Here is a 19,115-nt window from a genome sequence, read left to right as displayed (position 1 = left end):
TTTTTTTCCTATTTGAAGACTGCAGTGCTATAACCTGCACATTTTCTTTTGTTATATTTTTTAGTATTTTCACTATGGTCAAATTATATATTATTAAAACTATCTATTATACTTTTTATAGTTTTGTGTTCATGTGGAGATAATATTTTAATAGATTTTATATTTTAGTGATTTTTGTAATGTCAGGATAATTTCGAGAACCATAGTACAGCTGACATTTCAAGAAGGATTTGTGGCTGGCTTTAAACACACACCCAGAACAAGGTAAAGGGTTCATATCTGTATGTGCCACTAGTTAATTCTGGTTGTATGTTCATTATAATGCTGCAAGTTAGTCTAGGTGTTAATGTTACTGATAACTTTTTCTCTTGATAATTGCATCGTTCTACTTTCACATGTACAGTAGTATGTCTTAAATGTATTTGGCCTACAGTGTCTGCTCAGAAGTAATGTTTATAGAACAGTTTGCAAACAGCCAGTGTGAACAAAATACATTTATTCTGTGTTTTAGGCTTTAAAGGAAAGCTTCTTAAAGGCTATTGGAGTTGGAATTGGCTTTAACTTGCAAAGAATTGAATTTAATGTGTCCCCATTGCAACTGGAAATAGGGAAGGTATATAAGGAGACAAAAATGCTTCTGGATGGAGATGAAGAAGAGTGGACATTTGAGGTAAGAAATATTCAGATTTATTTTTTCCGTAATGATAAACAGCCTGAAAACCATATGGTTGCATTGCAAATTTGATTTTTTCAATTGTAGCTTCACACCTTTGTTCTGTATAACCACATTGTACTTATATCAGTCCAAACTTAGGATATCAATCCACAGCATTTTAAAGTATTTTTGGTGATTGCAAAACAAGAGATATATTAATTATAATGGCTTTTTATTTGTTTCTGTTCCTGGAGTATATTTCTGGCAGTCTATGAAATTCATCCCAAGGTGTAGGGGAAGTTCACTGAAGTATATTCAGACCTGACTTCCGAACAGTGTCTAACGTTTTAAAATTCTTCATTAGCTGGTCTAGAATGGGACTAGTGATTAACCAACCCCGTATGTTAAATGTTTGAAGTGGAGGAGGTGTCCTCACCTCCTTTGGGTTTCTTACTTCTTGTCCATACAAGCTGATAGAAACATGTGCTTTTGTGGGTTTTGAGTTAGTGCACTGATGGCTGTTGTCTGTGGGAATGGAGAGATGCAAAAGACTTGTCTTTGCTTAATTGGAACATTAGTTTGTGCTCAATCTTTTATCTGAGTTTTGGGTTTTTGTTTGGTTTTCCTTCTTGAAAGTTACTGACACTTATCAATAAAACATGTATCCTATTAGATTTGGTAGAAAATGATCAATAGCATCTAATTTAAAAAGTGTAGAGGGAAAGAACTGATAGGACATAGTTTAGTGGTGGACTTTGTAGCGTTAAGTTAATGGTTGGACTTGATGACCTTAAGAGTCTTTTCCAACCTACATGATTCTGTGATTCTGGACAATGATCTCAAATTATTTAATTACCTTCAAAAACCAAGTTAAAAAAAAACCTTAATACTATTTCTCTACACCTCAGAGGGATTTTCTGCCAACCACTTAAAACAAAGGAAGAAATGCAAATGAGATTGTGACTTAAAAATTGCCTGTAAAGGGCACTTTGTTCCAATTTGCTCTAAGTTTGTGCAGCTGGTATATAGCTGAATAGCAATTCAAAGAATATATACATTGCAATTTCACAAAGAAGTCAAGCGCACTTTTCAGTAAGAGTATTCAGTTTCCATTGCACATTTACATTTTGAAAATAACTACATAGTTGGTGGCAGCTGTTCCAGTAGAGCTTGTCTAAATGACAAATTTCTGGTGTATGCTTGTTTTGTGTAGTATACAAACTGCATGTATGATATGCATGTAGTAAAAAAGAATGTATGTACCAGTAACTTTTAACTTGAACCATAAGTTGGCCTTTTCACAGTTCGTTCCTTTCAGCATTTCTAGCCACATTTGGTTTTATGTTATTTTAAAAGTCTACCCATACTAAATCAGCCCTCTTAGTGATATTGCCATACTCTCTAGGAATTGAGTATGTAATAAAAGTCACTGTTATAGAATTATAGACTGGCAAAAGAAAGTCTTAGAAGAGACTGTAACACCTCTTGTAATAGAATGCTTTCTTTATTAATACTAACAGTGGACCATTGTCAAGGAAGCATCTACCTCTTTTGGTTGACTTCTAGAACTCCTCATTTTTGTCTTTGACATGTCTGTGGTCAATTGATGAAAATAGCCTGAAGATGATGTAGATAGAACCCTGTATTACTGAAATGCTTTGTAATTATTAGATTTTTTCCTTATTACTTAGTAATTACTGCTAGAAGCTTAGTGCAATTTTTGTCTGAGGAATGTCTCCTCTTTGATACTTGCCCCCCTGCTTCCCAAGAGCACAGCCTTATAACAAGGCATATGGGAGTATTTCATTTTTTATTATTATTATCAAGTTTAATTTAAATACAAGCTCAATTGGGATATAATATCATTTAAATATCAACACTTATTAAAATGAAATTGAAAAAAATAATTAGTTTTTCAGTAACCAATCTGCAGCTGAAAGTTAAGCATCACCTTTTTGTCTTCTCCCAAGTTTCTATTCATTTTGTGCCTGTTTTCTTACTTACAAAAGTCTTTTCTTGTTCCATTATTTGCCCTTGAGCCAAATTCTTGAAACAGTTTGTGAACTGAAAACACTAATCGTGAGAAATTTTGGAGAATCACCCAAGAGATGTGATTGAGAATCTCCTGTATGTCTGCATATTACTGGTATAGTATTTTCTTTGCGTTCCCTGTTGTGCAGGGTTTGCTTGAGTGGACTTTTTCTATCAGATAAAAGAATATAATGATCTCACAGTTTTGCTTTTCAGATCTGCCTCTGTCATTATGATAAGAGATGACTGAAGAGAGCAAAACTGTTTAAAATCCAATTAGTGCATATTGTGGATTGTCTTATCTCAGTTTTAAAGATAATCTAATTTACCAAAAACAGAAGAGAGAAATAAAGGGGATTTTACCCACTTAAATTACAGAATAAATTCTGAAATCTCCTTCAGAAAGTACCATGTAATGTGGGGGAAACAAACAAACAAAAACCAAACAAACAGACAAAAACCCAAACAAACCAAAAAAAACTACTTAAAAGCACAAAGACAAGAAAAATATGTACCACCTTATACTTCTCATGACAAAAAGGTCAAGAGAAATACTGTTGAATCAGATCAAATCAAAGTTGACACTGTTCAGATACCCTGTAACTGTTCACAACAAGAGCAAAGGCTGGTCATGTTGAAGAAAGAATTTTCTGTGAACATAACAGATTTTTTTTTTTTTTATTTCTTTCTAAATATCAAATGAACTACCTAGTTGTGTGGTTGACTGTTTGTTGTCCCTTTAACAAGGGTTTGGTTTCATTAGAAACGTCTTTGCCCTCTTCCACTTCTCATTTATTTTTGAGCCTGAATAGAAGGCAGTAGCTCAGAAATAGCCTTTTGTTGTTTGATCTTAATGGATCGGTTTAGCTTTAGGTGCTTGTTTTCATACAGAACTCTAGAGATTGCTGCTCAGATTCCCTCCAACTGTTTTGGAAGGAGTAGGAGAAAAAATACAGTAAAACTTCATTTAAAAACATAAATTTAATTTTAAGATATGTCTGATACACTATTTGTGTCAGAGAGTTAATGTAGGATGGGGTCATTATTATGATGATGATGATTATTATTATGAGTAATTCTATATGCTCCATTGACTTTCTTTGAAGAAAATAAACTTAGAAAGGTACTTTTTGTTTTTAATAAAAGTGAAGGAAGTTGATAACAAGACAAATATTATAATCCAAATAGATAAAGTAAGTTTATAATATTAGATCCACTACAGATATAAACGTGTGGAACAAAAAAATCCTTGTTACTGATTTGCAAAATGTAAAGTGTGTTCGTGACTCTTATTTGTCCCAGTTTTGTACAGTTAATCAGAAGGAATGGCTGGATAGCACTTAATGAGGAATTGATGTGAAAGAAGAATCTTAAATGAGGCATAAGACGCTCCTGTTTTGGTCCCTACCTCAATTTTGGATATAACAATTTATGAAGGAAGGACCCGATTTATCCTAAACCTCACTCAGGGATTAAGAATGACCTGGCATTACTGCTGCTGTGTTGTCATGGTTTAACCCCAACCTGCAACTAGAACCATGTGCTGCTTACTCACCCCTCCCCTGCCTCCGGTGGGACATGGAGGAGAAATCAGGAAACTAAAGGCAAAACTTGTGGGTTGGCATAAAAACAGTTTAACAGAGCAGCAAAAGGGAGAAGATAAGCAGTAACAACAACAACAATGAAAGAACATACAAAGTGAGGGAATAGACAACACAATCACTCACCATGCAGCAACACCCATGCACAGCCTGCTCCTGAATCCCACTCACCCTGGCAGTAGTCACGAACAGTGGTCCAGTGCCACTGATCACAGAATCACAGAATGGTTGGGGTTTGAAGGGACCTCTGGCAATCTAGTCCAACCCACCTGCTAAAGCAGGTTCACCAGAGCAGGTCACACAAGAATGTGTTCAGGCAGGCTTTGAATGTCTCCAGTTAAGGAGACTCCACAACCTCTCTGGGCAACCTGTTCCAGGGCTCTGGCACCCTCAAGGTAAAGAAGTTTATCCTCATATTCAGATGGAACCTCCTGTGCCTGTTGCCCCTCATGCTATTGCTGGGCACCACTGAAAAGAGTCTGGTCCCATCCTCATGACACCCACCCTTAAGATATTTATAAACATTGATGAAATCCCCTCCCAGCCTTCTCTTCTCCAGGCTGAACAGACCCAGCTCTCTGTCTCTCCTCATAAGAAAGATCCTCCAGACTCCTCATCATCTTTGTAGCCCTCTGCTGGACTTCCTCCAGTAATTCCTTGTCCTTCTTAAACTGGGGAGCCCAAAACTGGACACAGTGCTCCAGGTGTGGCCTCTCCAGGGCAGAGTAGAGGGGGAGGAGAACCTGCCTCCACCTGCTGGTCACAGTCTTCCTAATGCACCCCAGGTACCACTGGCCTTCTTGGCCACAAGGGCACATTGCTGGCTCATGGTCAACCTGTTGTCAACCAGAACTCCCAAGTCCCTCTCTGGAGTGCTGCTTTCCAGCAGGTCCACCCCTAACCTGCACTGGTGCCTGGGGTTATTCCTCCACAAGTGCAGGACCCTGCACTTGCCTTTGTTGAACTTCATTAGGTTCCCAAAAGGGCAAAAATTCAGACCACACTTTGCACTTGAAACATGATTGCACTGCCAGTCCTGGAGAAAACAAAGAGCATTCCAGACCCTGGGAACTCCCCACCCAGTGAATTCCTCCAAGCAGTGGGAGTTCCTTCCCCCAGCCAGCCTCTCAGTTTTATACTGAGCATGACCTGACATGGTACTGAATATCCCTTCAGTTAGTTTGGGTCAATTGTCCAGTCTGTGTCCCCTCACAGCTTCCTGCAACAATTAGCCCTGTCCCAGCTGACCCAGCACATGCACAAATAATCATTTGCCTTTGTATCACAACAAATATTTGCTTGGTTTCTCTATATGTGAACACATTATTTCCAGAATATGAATTTTAAACTGAGATTATCTGTGTCAGTTCAAAACATATTTAGTGATTGGTGTTGGTGTGTGACTGTAATGGAGTCTTTCACCAGCAGTAAGAGAGTTAATCCTGTAGTGTTGCCAGAAATAAAAAGGAATAATTTTTTTTTACTTCTAAGACTGTCTAATCCAACTTCATTCACCCAGGAGTCAGTTCTGCTGGCTGGGAAGGCACAGTTTCCTCATAAGCTGTCTGTTGTTGAGTGAATCCAGAACAATTTGAATCCCAGACGCATCATTCTGCTGAGCCTTTGAATTGAGGTCATTATAAGTCTCAGTGTGCCTGTAGCTTGATCAGTTCTAGTAATGCTTTGGTTATTATTTTTTTTAGCAGTTTGCAGTCTTCAACTCTAGTAAAGGAATGAAAAACCTAGTAAAATACTTCCTAGTAAATATAGGTGTAGATCTTGAAGTCATGGGAAATACCATTTACTGCAAATTTGTTAGTGTTTCTCATGTGTATTAAATGTATCTCCTAATCTATAACAGGCAGAATTGAAAGAGTGATTTTCTTATTAGTGCTTTGCAGAAAGGTAAAACAACAGGAATTTGATGTTTTAAGTAGTTCAGAGAGACAAAGTCCTCTGCTCAATCTGTCAAATAGGGACAGTAGTTTTAGTGCTGAAGAAATCCCCAGCACCTGTCTGCCAAGACACCCATGTCTTTGCTAGTAACATCCCCCAACCTTATACTGCTGCTACACATGACTAGAGCACCTGATGTCTTGGCTGAGTTGCGTTGAGCAGATATGAGCAAAGCATCTTGGCCCCCCCCCCCCCCTTTTTTTTTTTATATACAGGACTGTTCGAGGATCACGGAAATGGTATCTTTGCAACTGAAATGTTTGGAAAATACTATATAGTAGATGAAGTATAGTAGAGAAGCCTAATTCAGACTGACAGCATTGTTTAAAAAGACATTTTGCTTAAATTCAAAAGTGAGGGGGATAACACAACAAACAAACAGAAGAACATAATGATGCTTTCTTGATAATCATGCACTTGTTTTGCTGGAAAAGACCTGTAAGATCATTGAGTGCAACTGTTAACTGAACACTGCCACAGTAAATCCTCAAAGGTATCTTCATCATTGAACTCTCCATCCAAACTGCTAAAAAGGACTATTGATTTTGAGTGTCATTATTTTAAAGTATTTTAAATGATGTTCTGCTATTGTTCTAAACCATGTTCTAAACATTTGAATAGTCTTTGCTGGAAACAGAGCAAAGAAAATGCATTTACATTGCCTTTTTTTATCTTTACTAGGAAACCCGGTTAGATGACCATCATCATGTTGCAGTGGCTCTTGGGAAACAGGAGAGATTTGGACAGAAGCATTCTGACGTAAGAAATTATGAAGTATTTTCAGGTCTTGGTAACTGATCACTTGAACATAAACTTAATCTGATGCTGTAGCTAAAAATGTGTTAGCTCGGATGTAGGGCCAAGGAGAAAACTTATCTTAAGCACAGCATTAACCAGATTGCTAGTGAACTGTTACCTCTAGTTTTGTTGTGCCTGTTTCAGGAAGCATCTGGGAAGGAGAAATTGTTTCAGAGGACAGCAAAAGACAGTGTCAGATCTGGAATGTATGTGTTAACAGTGTTCAGTGTGTTCAAGGGAAGATTAAGTGATTTTTGTCACAGCCTGTTAGTACTCATGTGGGAAGGATAGTTTTCACAGAGGGAAATGGAGGCAGTGAACCAGTCTGGGCTGCTAAACTAGTACAGCACCTCATCAAACTGATTTTAATGGGGGACTGTCAGTGCATGTGTCCCAGAACAGATCCATCTCTCAAACACCATTATGACAAGATAACCCTTGAGACATGCAGCAGCAACCAACAGATGGGAAGAACAGCAGTGTTAGTCTTCATTCCATGTGGTCTCTCTATTGAGAGAAGCAACAAAGCTACTTAAAAGCTTTTCAGGATTTTCTGTGTAATTTAACAAAGGCCTGAAAATAGCAATAAAAGTGAAATTTGAGGCAGACTGGCAAGTTGTAGCTGAGATAGCTAGACAGTCGGCAAAGTGTGACAAATTGCCAGGTTTGTCTGTGGTGTTTTAGTTGCTCACAAGAAAATGGGTTTTCTAATATTTAAATACAAAGATTCTACCAGGAACTAGAAACAAAGCAGTATATGAATGGATAAAAGTATGGAAGTCATGGTGATAAAGTCAGAGTCAGTATTCATAGATAACAGAGAGGCAGACCTTTAACTAGTATTGGTTAGGGTTATAGAGTTATAGAGTTACAGATTTATAGAGTTATAGAGTTAAAGAGTTATAGATTACCTTTGAGGATTTACTGTGGTAAATCAGTACTCAAATATTCTTTAGGAAAATATGTGCAATGTGTTTGACAGGACATACTCAAGTTTGCAGTGGGGCTACATATCATCCTTTTTCAGGAATACTGATAATTGTCAGTCCGAGATGAAAAGGAGGAGGCCATTATTTTTAAAGACAGTTACCTAAGTATTCTACAAAAAATTGGGGATTTTTCAGTATTGACCTTCGCTGTCACTGCCACACACCTTAACATTATCATAGAAAGAATAGACATGGTATCGAGACTTATGATGGAAAGTATTTGAATCAAGAAAAATCTCAAAGGCATACTTGTCCACTGACTAAATTTTTGATGACCTAAATTTCATTAGCTCTATTCACTAAAAAAAGGCCATTTTAAATAGGACCAGTGAGTGTTCTGTGACTCCCCAATATGGAAACAAAGTGCCTCTTCAGGAGTCCTTCTAACAGAAATGTGGAGGAATAAATGGGACCTCAGCTCTTTCTAACAGAACTGTGAAAAAGTATTCTATGTGTTGCTAGATGTGTTGAGAGGAAAAGGTGTTCTTCATCTTAGTTCAAAAAAACTGTGTGTGTAGACATTATGCATTTGCTTCAGGATGTCAGTGCTTGTTTCTGTTCCCTCTCAGCTATCACAAGAGCAATTCATCATGTCCTATTTCCAGAACATGTACTTTGAGTGAGCTTTCTTCCCAACCTGAAGTACCTACAATTCACAGGAAAAAAACAATCTTTACTTTAAAGTACCATATTTTAAATTCTCTAGTGTCAAGAATGTTAACAAAATGTCTACTAGTGATTGCTGTGTGCTTGAAGATACAGAACATTTATCTACACTCTTAGCTAGATTTAGGCAGTTATCTGAGGTGGGTCTCAGCGATAGACGTCTGAGTTTATAATTTTTTTATAATTCCTGTGTGGGCTATAAAATATCTTTTCACGGAATCACAGAATGGTTGGGGTTGGAACAAAACTCTGGAGATCATCCAGTATTTTCTGTCTTCTTCAGTAAGCAATGTGTAGTTTAAACTGGACAGGGAATATTGCAGGAAGAAAACTGAGATTTATTGATTCATGTAATATCTTTTCTCCTTAGGTATGTTCCGTGGAGCCTAACCAACCACAGTTTACATTATTGACTTTCGAAGATTTAGTTGCATCTGGTATTCCAGTTGCGCCTGAGGATTCTGCATATTGGGATAATTTTTGTTCTAAGCAGGAGAGTCCGATGAAACAGAATTTACATTTAAGATAAGAATACTTACAAGGAAAAGAAAATTGTCAAAGTCTTTATGTTGTTACTCTATGTAAACAGAGTGTGGGAATAAGTGTATGTGTGTAAATTAGTCATGTTTTTCCTCATTTAAACTAACAGTCTGATTTTCACCTTTTTAAAATTGCCATTGTTTATTAATATCTTAAGGAATATGCTTGTTTCCAACACTGAAGGAATTCTGAATGAGAAGTCTAATCTGGCCACATGCTTTTTCGCTTCTCCATGTCTGTGGTTCTTACACTTCAGTAATTACCCGTGCAAGGAACAGGGAACAGAGCTACAATAACATTGTTAATTAGTCAACAACTGTTTAATACATAAAATTGTGGTTCCATGCTTTATTTATGCTGAAGTTTAAATTATGATACTGCCTTTTTTTCTTACAAAAATAGTAGTTATATTCTCAGATGGGAGAATTAAAGCCAGAAGAATTGGTACAAATCCTTCTGCTGTTACTATATGGGACGTTTGTACAACGCTTTGTGTAGCAGCAGGCAGAAGAAGTCTGAATCTTAGTAGTCTTGGAACTACATCTGTGCAAAACTAGTTTGAGGCAGGGAATTAATGTGTAAGTATTTCACATCCTTTTTACTTGCAATCTTTGTTATTTGAAGCTTCCTGTGTGTAACTTAGGGGTTGATTTTTAGCTGTTCTTTTTGTATTTTTTTGTCTCAGCAATATATGTAAGCCAAACAGCAGTTCAGTTTTCCTCCACTTGCATTTACATCTCCACTGCCCTAGACACTAAATCATGTGGGGGAAACAAACAAACAAACACTACTTTTTTTCCAAATAGTCTGGTAACAGACATTTGAAGACAGAATATTTTGTTGTCTTACAGTAAATTAAAATTTCTGGAGATCTGTAGAAGTTGAGTGTACCTTTAGAATATTTTGTATTCTTTTTCAAAACAAATCCTATTTTGGGCCATTACTTCTCGCTTTCTTCTAGAAGTCATTAGTACATTATGGTCAATCTGAATGTAAAGAAACATATTAAACGGAATGAGTCACACTGAATGAAAGGATTTTCACAACTAAAAAGTTCATTTCTGTCCTACAGTTAAACATAGATCTTCAGTGAATTTGGGTTTGTGTACAACTTGGCTGCCCTCTGTATTCTGACTAAAGGAGAATCTACTCGTAGTGTAACCATTTAAGCTATGCCGTCTTACAAAGATTAATAAAAGATTTAAAGAGAGAAGGATATACAAGCTTTTGGAGTTTTGCTGTAGATAATTCCAAATTCAAATAACACAGTTAAACTTCCCTACTTCAATGAGTTCTGATTAATATTTTGTTTCTATTTGAATGACTCTCTCCTCTTGCATGCTAATCATAGTTATCATAGTTTTTGGTGTTTTGCTTTTTTCCTCCAAAACTACAAATCAGCGAAGCAGTGACTCTTCTCTCCAGATTCCACAGGGGTTAAATTAGATGTTCAGTAACTTCAAATCTGAAGTTAACAGAAATACAGAGTAATTTCTATACAGATTGTAAGTCAAGTATTCCAGACTGTTTTTAAGTGAAATATAACTTGATATAAATAATTGGAACTCCATGGAGGCCAGAAAAGGCTATTCAGTGGATATTTAATGGTGTCACTTACAGGGGTAGGATATTCTTAACTGACTCAGTTGACTCTATTTTATTCTGTTTTACCTGAAGTGCACTATAGTGCCAGATGGGCAAACACATGAAGGTGCTTAAAAGCTGAGATAACTAGAAGCATTGCCAAACTGAAAGAAAGGACTCGTTCTGCCATAGATTTGGGAAGTCTGCATAATAAGGAGGCCTCTTCAGAGGATGTGGGTCTGGAGGGTACTGAGCTCCATGGCTGGCTGGCTGTTAACTGGTCCAGTACACGCCAGTTGTCCCCAGTCACTGAGGACGCCATCAACTGCAGCTGTACCAGCCAGTTTAAATTGCCAACTTTTTTGCTGGGAAAATGAAATGAACTGCAAATATGGGATGAGATGAAGAGGGCATTTTCAGATCTAGATTTCTGGGGATAAAGGAACTAATTTCATGGTAAGATGAGTTATTTTTGCCTGGGGACAGTGTCTCAAAACAAATTTTTTTCTCTCATTGGGAAGAGTTTTACAAGTATTAATGGAATTATTTATAATATTTTGCTTGCATGTAGTTAGAGGAGAAAGCAATTTTGTTAAATTAGAAAATTATACTTGGTTTGCTTGCCATGAATATGATAATTTTCAGGCGTATATCTAATTAGAAAGATTGACAAAGGAGTTTGTTTTGGTTAGCTTTCCTTGAAATAAAAGCATAGTTTCTAGCAGTCCAGACAGAATCACCTAGAAGATGGCAGTTCCTCACATTATGATTTTTTTCATGTCTTTGAATTACACTGAGCTATTTGAAAAATAAGATTAATCTCTTTTTTTCGACCTTAGGTAACAATAAGGTTAGGTGATGGTAATGCCTTGTGAAGAGCCACTCGAGTCAGGTTGTTTAATGTCAGTGCAAATGGACAGAATTTTTACACTTGCTTTTAGCACTGTGGGAAAGAGCAGCTGTATAGTTATGGAATTATCAGCTAAAAGCATGCTGCTAAAAGGCCAGCAAGATACTCTTGACTCTTTATGAATATGAATGGTCCTTCTTAAAGTCATCAGAATATTATTCTAGGCATCTGGGCTCTGTAGGCGCATATATTGAAATAAATGTTGCTAACATACAGATAAATCAATGTAATTTCACAGTTTTAATATTTTTTTTTTATTTCACCACCTCACTTTCCCTTATGTAAAAGTTGGCCATAGAACTGGCTTCCTTTGCATTTCCTCAGAATACAGTATTAATATCCATAGTTTCTCGCAGAAGTACTGGTCCAGCACAGCTCCAGCTTCCCTCACGAGCTCCAGTTGTTGTCCCAGTCCGGTGCAGATGAGCTGACCTTTGCTGGTCTCCCATCACTCTTCTATCTGCAAGAAATTTCCCAGTTGCCTTTAGATTCCTTCTTTAGAGCTCTAATCCTTTATCTGTTTTCTTTTCTAAATACTGCCCTAGACATGACTATACCACATACTTGGATCCTAAAAGTTAAGCAGCTGCAAAAACATCAGCTCTGCTGCACATGAGCCTTTTTCAGCAGGGGTGTGACTGGGTGGTCTTTTTCCGTACTGAGCAGGACTGACCAGTCTCCTGGTTCCTCGAAGTGTGGATTTAGGTCTTCGATCAGATCCACTGCCCTAGGCTGTGGATCAACCCAATGTTTCTGAGGAGTAGCTGTTAACAGTCTCTGACCTAAACATTCTTTAAAAAGTTTTTTAAAGTTTTGGTCTTTGGTGAACAGATTGTCAAAAGTGAATAAATGTGGTTTAGTTTGGACATATTATCATGTTTAAACCTTTGTGTATCTTGTAAAAAAATTGTTAGAGTGGATTAGGAATTTTGGGGGATAAAACTGTTGGAGATAATTTGTGGCTGTGTGACAAGAGACTGGGGCCATTTGATGTCAAAAGCTGTAGCTTTGAAAAGTGGATCATAGGAATTTGCTCTTTACCTTTCACAAAGACTGTAAATCTGTACAACAAATATATTATTACTATATAATGGGATCAAATGCACTGATACTAGTCAAATATACTGATCTTAGACAAGAAATCATAGATGTAGCAGCAGAAATAATGTAAATATGCTTGTAATTTGTATGTTTTTGGAAACATCCTGGCAACAACTAGCCTTTAAACAACCATCTTTACCCAAGACATTCCAATAAAGCCATGATCTGCAAGGAAAATCAAGATAGGATGGAAAAGACAGCTATACAAGTGAGCGTAGACTGTCTCTTTGTTGGAGCTTTACAAGATTATAGTGCTACAATCTACAAATAAGGTAAGTGGTACTTGGGCAGGATTGACCAAGTCTAAACCAGTGATTCAGACCTCCCTCCTTAACTGCTGCCTCATTCAGCAAGTGGCTGGACTTGCTAATTTGCGCTTCATATTCTTCCAGAATACGGATATTTTGGATTGCTCTACACTGTGTAGAAAATGTAATCATCAAAATAAATTCTAAATTCTTCTCAAGAGAGCCAACATTATAAAAGTTTTTTTCAAAAAGTCACTTTTTGTAATATGTTATTTTCTTGTGCTGTACATAAAGGTTTTTTTATTGCCAGATACTATGTATGACTCATATTTCTGCTAAGATTGAATGTAATTTCTTTATTTAAATAAAAAGTGGTCTATTTTGTGTTTGTGTTTTGTGCTGTCTGTCTGGTTCTGCCTTTCTTGGTTATTTTTTTTATCTCACTATTATTTAGATCCAGACATAGATGTGATTGCTGAAACACTTGCCTAACACTCCTTTGTTATTTTTGAAACAGTTCTTGGGAACACAAAGCTGTGTACTCATAGTGACATCCTTTAGATGAATCCTGAAGCAAAGGTCTGGACCAGATGAGGTGTGTTCAAGTCTTTCTCAGGGACAAAGACACTCCCTATTTTCTTCCTGCAATTTTAATTTAATAATGTGCACCCTAGTTTCTTGACATAACTATGACACAATGCATATTCTGCGTTAAGAGTGAGTGTGTTATTAGGTCTAAATTTCAATAGTGTGAAAGTTAATGCTTGTAGGAAGATAACTATTTTCAACAACAAGGCTACAATGTTGCATAGTATTACTTAGACGAGTAAAATTTCTGAAGAATTTTTTTAGGAACTCTGTTGTAGAGCACAAAGCTTCTTTATGTTGTAGCAGGAGCTTATTCACAGAGAAAAAGCACTTCTGCGTGCACAAGTGTTTTCTTTAAAACTCATGAAAAATGTTTTGGATTTGTAAGTGATGTTAACTTTAAGAAAATGGGTATTTCAGTTGAAATGCATCTTTGATCCACCAACATCTGGAGATCCCCACTCATCTTTATTTCTACTTTACAAAGCAGCGAAGCAGCACTGTTGTATAGCGAAGTATTAGAGAAGCTACTCAGTAGCCACCGTATAAAAATGTCTTCATACAGCAAATAGAAATGTATCTGCAATAAATGTGTATAATCTGTCAGGAAATAGTTTGCATCACTACTAATGACTGAATAACTTAATACATTTTGATATATTTTAAAGCTGCCTTTTTATGTTTTTAGTGGCTATCAGCCCAATAGGCAAAGGAACAGTTTGGGCCATGGTGCATCTTGTTGTTGTCACATCCAACTGGTTCTACATATCACTAGTGAAGTCTGATTCTTCCAACTGAAGTAGGTGGGAGTTTCTAACAATAAAGTTTTAGCCAGTGGCTACTGCAAAGCACATGAGCTGTCGTGGCAACCAGGTACAAACCCCGATCTTTTTATTCTGTTGGAAAGGTTTTACTCCAGTGCTAATTTCAGACTTCCATTCCTTTTTTCTTGGCTGCTAAGAAGCTTACTGAGTAGTAACCCTGCCTGTGTCAGCCTACAACCTGCTGATGAAATTTTTTTCTGAAATGGGGATATGCTTTCCTTATGCAGAGGAGGATTCTATAGGAGTTTCTACGTTTTAATCGAAGTTGTAATCCTCTGAATAAAGAATTTTAAGTCATTGGTTTGCAGATGTGTTCAAGGCAAGTGCACTATCTATGGATGTGCCACCCAAAAAAAAAACAAACCAAGAATGGATCCTACTGAAGGCAAGGATTTTATTTTTTTTAAGTTCCAAGCTTAGAAATGCTGTGTGTTAAGTGTACATAAACAGTTTGCCAGACTGCTTGTCAGATATATCCTGGGGATTTCGGGGTGCTCATTGAACGTCCTGAGCAGGGTGAGGGCAGGAAGCTCATGCCAAGGCTCCCAGTGTGAGAGGCAATGCCAGGACTATATGTAATACCAGAACTTGGAAGGACTGATAGAGGTTTGGTAAATTGTAACGTTCTTACGAATGGTAAAGCTCTAAAGGGGTGTTTTTTTCCCAGGTTCATATTTTTTTTGTTTTGGTAGCTATGTTGTAGACGTATAAAATCTTTCACTTTGGATTTGTTATTACCCCATTAAGTTATCCAGACACTTGAGTCTTGTCAGATATTCCACACGGGCACTGAGATTTTGATTGCATTAGGATCTGAGGACTTAGCTCAGTGTGATTGCTGTTGGCAGACTTGCCTTTTTTTTTCTTTCTGAATAAACTGGGGCATCAATTCTGTCCCATTTCTGCTTGTGTCAGTGTGACTTGTGCGGAGCCCACGGTACCACAGGACCTACAACACACCTGCCTGAGGTGCTGTTTGCTGCAACAGATTTTAATGGGGTGGTCCCAGCGTGCTGGCAGGTTATTGTCTATGAGCTGGCAAGAAAATGTTTTGGTATCATTACCAAAAACTGATGTAATGCTTCCCTAGTAAATTAATTGAAAAGATGAGTAAAGGAATTGTATATTAAGACCTTAGTGTTGTGCTGTAAATAATAAGGGGAAATGAATGTAAAAGACAAGCTAAAAGTATATTAATGCTAGCTTTTAACTCACAGAGATAAGTTCTTAGTTCTCCTTTGCTCCAAGGTCTCAAAGCGGCTGAAATTATGTCAATCCTTTTATTTGGATTTCCCTTTTTTCCCCCTCAAGGTTAAATAGTAGTATCCATCTTACACACTTTCAAAGCTCCTGTTAAGATTTTCCACCTAGCTATGAAGTTTCTCTTGTCACCCTAGTTTAATGTTTCCAGCCTTGGTTCAGTGTTCTAGAAAATTGCTTTCCTTTAATCTTGAAATAATCTGAGGCTCACTCAAGTAGCCAGTCACATCCACTTTATCCAGGGGAATCACAGAATCATAGAACAGTTTGGGGTGGAAGGGACCTTCAAAGCTCATCCAGTCCAACCCCGTGCAATAAGCAGGGACATGTTCAATTAGATCAGGTTGCTCAGGGCCACATCCAGCCTGGTCCTGAAAGTCTCCAGGGATGGGGCATCTACCACCTCTCTGGGCAACCTGGGCCAGTGTTTCACCACCCTCATTGTAAAAAAAATTCTTCCTCGTCCCTAACCTGAATTTCCTCTCTTTTAGTTTAAAGCCATTGCCCCTTGTCTTGTCATAACACGCCCTTCTAAAAAGCCTGTCCCCAAATCTCTGACCAGTGGCAGAAAGCAGGAGCTTGGACAGCCCCTGAACTCGTGTAGGGATCAGCCATTCTCCCATTCTCCTCCCTCACGTGTCTAGGACCCTCCATCCCCACAAGAAACCATTAACTGCCCGTACAGGGTGTGTGTGTAGCCCCTTCCATGGGTACAGTGGTGCTAAGGGGTGTCAGAGGCTGGAGCCGGACAGTGCGTCTCAGATGTTCTCATCAAATACATCAGCAGAAGCAAGAGAGTGGCAGAGGTCAGGACTTGGTCAGACCTGCTGCTCCCTGCGCTGCCAGTGGCTGTTTGGTTGTTCAGTGTGACCCTGCTCTGCTCAGAGGAGGAAAGTACCCGCTCCTCTTTGTAATGCCCTGTTTCCCCAAAAATAAGACCTACCCCGAAAATAAGCCCTAGCATGATTCTTCAGGATTTTTGAGGATGCTCAAAATATAAGGCTTACTCCAAAAATAAGCCCTAGCTACAGTTCATTTTAAAAGTCGATTTAAATACTGTCCAGGCAGCTATACATGTAAAAAAGTAATAAGTTTTGGAGCAAAAATTAATATAAGACCCTGTCTTATTTTCAGGGAAACAGGGTGGCTCCTAAGCTGCCTCAATATTTCTTGAAGTAACTCATGCAAGTGACCTGACGTCACTGAATATTGAACTCTGAATTGCATGACTGATAATTAGGTTTTTTGGTTTTTCTGTTTGGGTTTTTTTTTCGTTTGGTTGGGGTTTTTAGTTTGGTTGGTTGGTTGGTTTCCTTTCCCTTCCCTTTCCCTTCCCTTCCCATTTTTCTTTTCTTTTCTTTTCTTTTCTTTTCTTTTCTTTTCTTTCTTTTCTTTTCTTTTCTTTTCTTTTCTTTTCTTTTCTTTTCTTTTCTTTTCTTTTCTTTTCTTTTCTTTTCTTTTCTTTTCTTTTCTTTTCTTTTCTTTTCTTTTCTTTTTTTCTTTTCTTTCTTTTCTTTTCTTTTCTTTTCTTTTCTCTTTTCGTGTTGAAGCTAATGCTTCTGCCCCATGAAGTTACTAATTGATATTCTCATCCTTGTTTGCAATTTTTGCCGTAATATCAATGTACTGCTGGATTTGGCTTCAAGGCATCACAGATGACAACCCTAATAACCAGTGTAGAAGGGACTGCAGTGTTGAGGAAATGCAAAAAGCCTAACAAAAGTATAAATGATCTTTATAAATATGATTACAGATTTTTTGTGTGCTATATGTGTAATATATTAACAATATCATATATTATCTGTTATATAAAAATGTTATATATTTATTACATATATATTTATACATGTAGACTTACATATCTATATACACATACTCTATAGAGTATTTGTCAGTTAAAGATAGGCCTGTGTTTTCCTCTGCAGTTAGTATAGGTGCAATTACCTATATATAGTTTAAAAAAAGCAGTTGTTATTTTTTATCGTAGCATGGTGTTTGATATATTTCAGTGACTACCTATTAAAATTACTTTGAGTTTGCATTTGAAACAGCACACAGGCAAAAATCTGAAAATACTACCTTGGAAGTACTTTCTCCTGTAAATATACTGCATTTTCTCAGCTTCAGCAACACAGTTTTCTCTAATTTATCACTGCTGCCGTCAGGTGAGTGGATTCTCAGCCCATGTATCAGCTGCTTGTATAATACAACATGTTCCGTATCCTCATTGAGAGCATTTGTGAAAGGTACAGCAAACTGCTTATTCAATGAGGTCACTGGACTCTTTGTAGGAGAAATGGAATTTTCCTGCCTGTGTTAAGTTCAAACACTGTCTAATGAACAGAGAAATATTCTCAGCAAGCAGTGTTTACTACCTACATAAAAGCAGTTAATCTTGTGACAGTTTTGTGATCTACAATTAATTAGCTACCTATACAACATTAGGGAAATGTATTGGATTAATTAAATATAGTAAATTTTATGTGGGTAAAGGTTGTGTTTTTGCTTATACCATAATTGAAATTCTCATGTGAGTGAAAACAGCGCATTACAAAGAGACTGATCTTTCTGATATCATTGCTTCTGCCTAATTGCTTGTTATGATCTTTAAATCGTTGGCTTTGTTAATTTAGAATGTTTTCCCTAAAGTGCAGTAGGATATTTGCATTTAAACTGGGGCAGTCAGGCAGCTCCTACTTGCAGAAATCATTGTTCTCTCTCAGTCACCTTTCAGAATAAAAAGAGACAATAGCAAACTGCTGGTTGCAGTGAAAGCACATTGGTTTCGCTTGGCTGGGGTGACCTCAGGTATGCTGACCATAGAGCTCTGTAACGTTGGTCATGTAAATGCCTTTATGTAACCAGAAAACAAGTTTATCTTCTGAGTCTTCAGTTAAGTGAGGGGAGAAAGTAATGTCAGTGAAGAAACCATGTATGTGCCAGGAATTTTAAAATGGATCTGATTTATCTATAAAAGTCGATTTGGGGACTGCTGAAACAATGCGATAGAATGATTACATTTTTTGGTTTGGTTTGGTTTGTTGTGGGTTTTTTTGCCATGACAGCAGTTTGAGTGCAGCGATGATAGAGTTGTTGAGTTTGTATAAAGAGCTTTTAAAAAGGAAATGAAAATGCAGTTGCATTAAAATTTAAATGTGATAATGCAAATATATCTGTTTCAACCACACAATGTGTTTTAACTCATCTGTTCTCTCGCCACAGTCAGTCCATCAATGACAGGTGTATCAGTGTTGTGCTATGGATATGTAGCATACACACACACACGCATACACATATATATACTTTTTTAATATAAATATATATATGTTACACACATAATCAGCTTTAAATGAACTAGAAACTA

General features: G+C 37.3%; 1 protein-coding gene across 2 annotated transcripts in view; it reads left to right on the top strand.

Moving 5' to 3' along the window:
- The window catches only part of AASDHPPT (aminoadipate-semialdehyde dehydrogenase-phosphopantetheinyl transferase), a 33,672-nt gene extending 20,215 nt beyond the window's left edge, over positions 1-13,457 (top strand). The window contains exons 4-7 of one of the 2 annotated variants that reach the window (XR_014185386.1): positions 512-670; positions 6,925-7,002; positions 9,067-13,103; positions 13,224-13,457. Coding sequence is in view for 1 of the 2 variants with exons in the window: in XM_082065265.1 (XP_081921391.1) it covers positions 512-670; positions 6,925-7,002; positions 9,067-9,225 (396 nt within the window). In the remaining variant the exon portion in view is untranslated. Of the gene's footprint in view, positions 1-511; positions 671-6,924; positions 7,003-9,066 lie in introns of both variants that reach the window. The other variant, XM_082065265.1, reaches the window with a different exon arrangement.
- Positions 13,458-19,115: the final 5,658 nt, after the last annotated feature.

This window comes from Streptopelia decaocto (genome assembly GCF_964273445.1).
Source record: "Streptopelia decaocto genome assembly, chromosome: 1".
Classification (NCBI taxonomy): domain Eukaryota; kingdom Metazoa; phylum Chordata; class Aves; order Columbiformes; family Columbidae; genus Streptopelia; species Streptopelia decaocto.
Note: the sequence above shows the minus strand (reverse complement) of the source record. Positions and strands in the feature narration are given on the sequence as shown.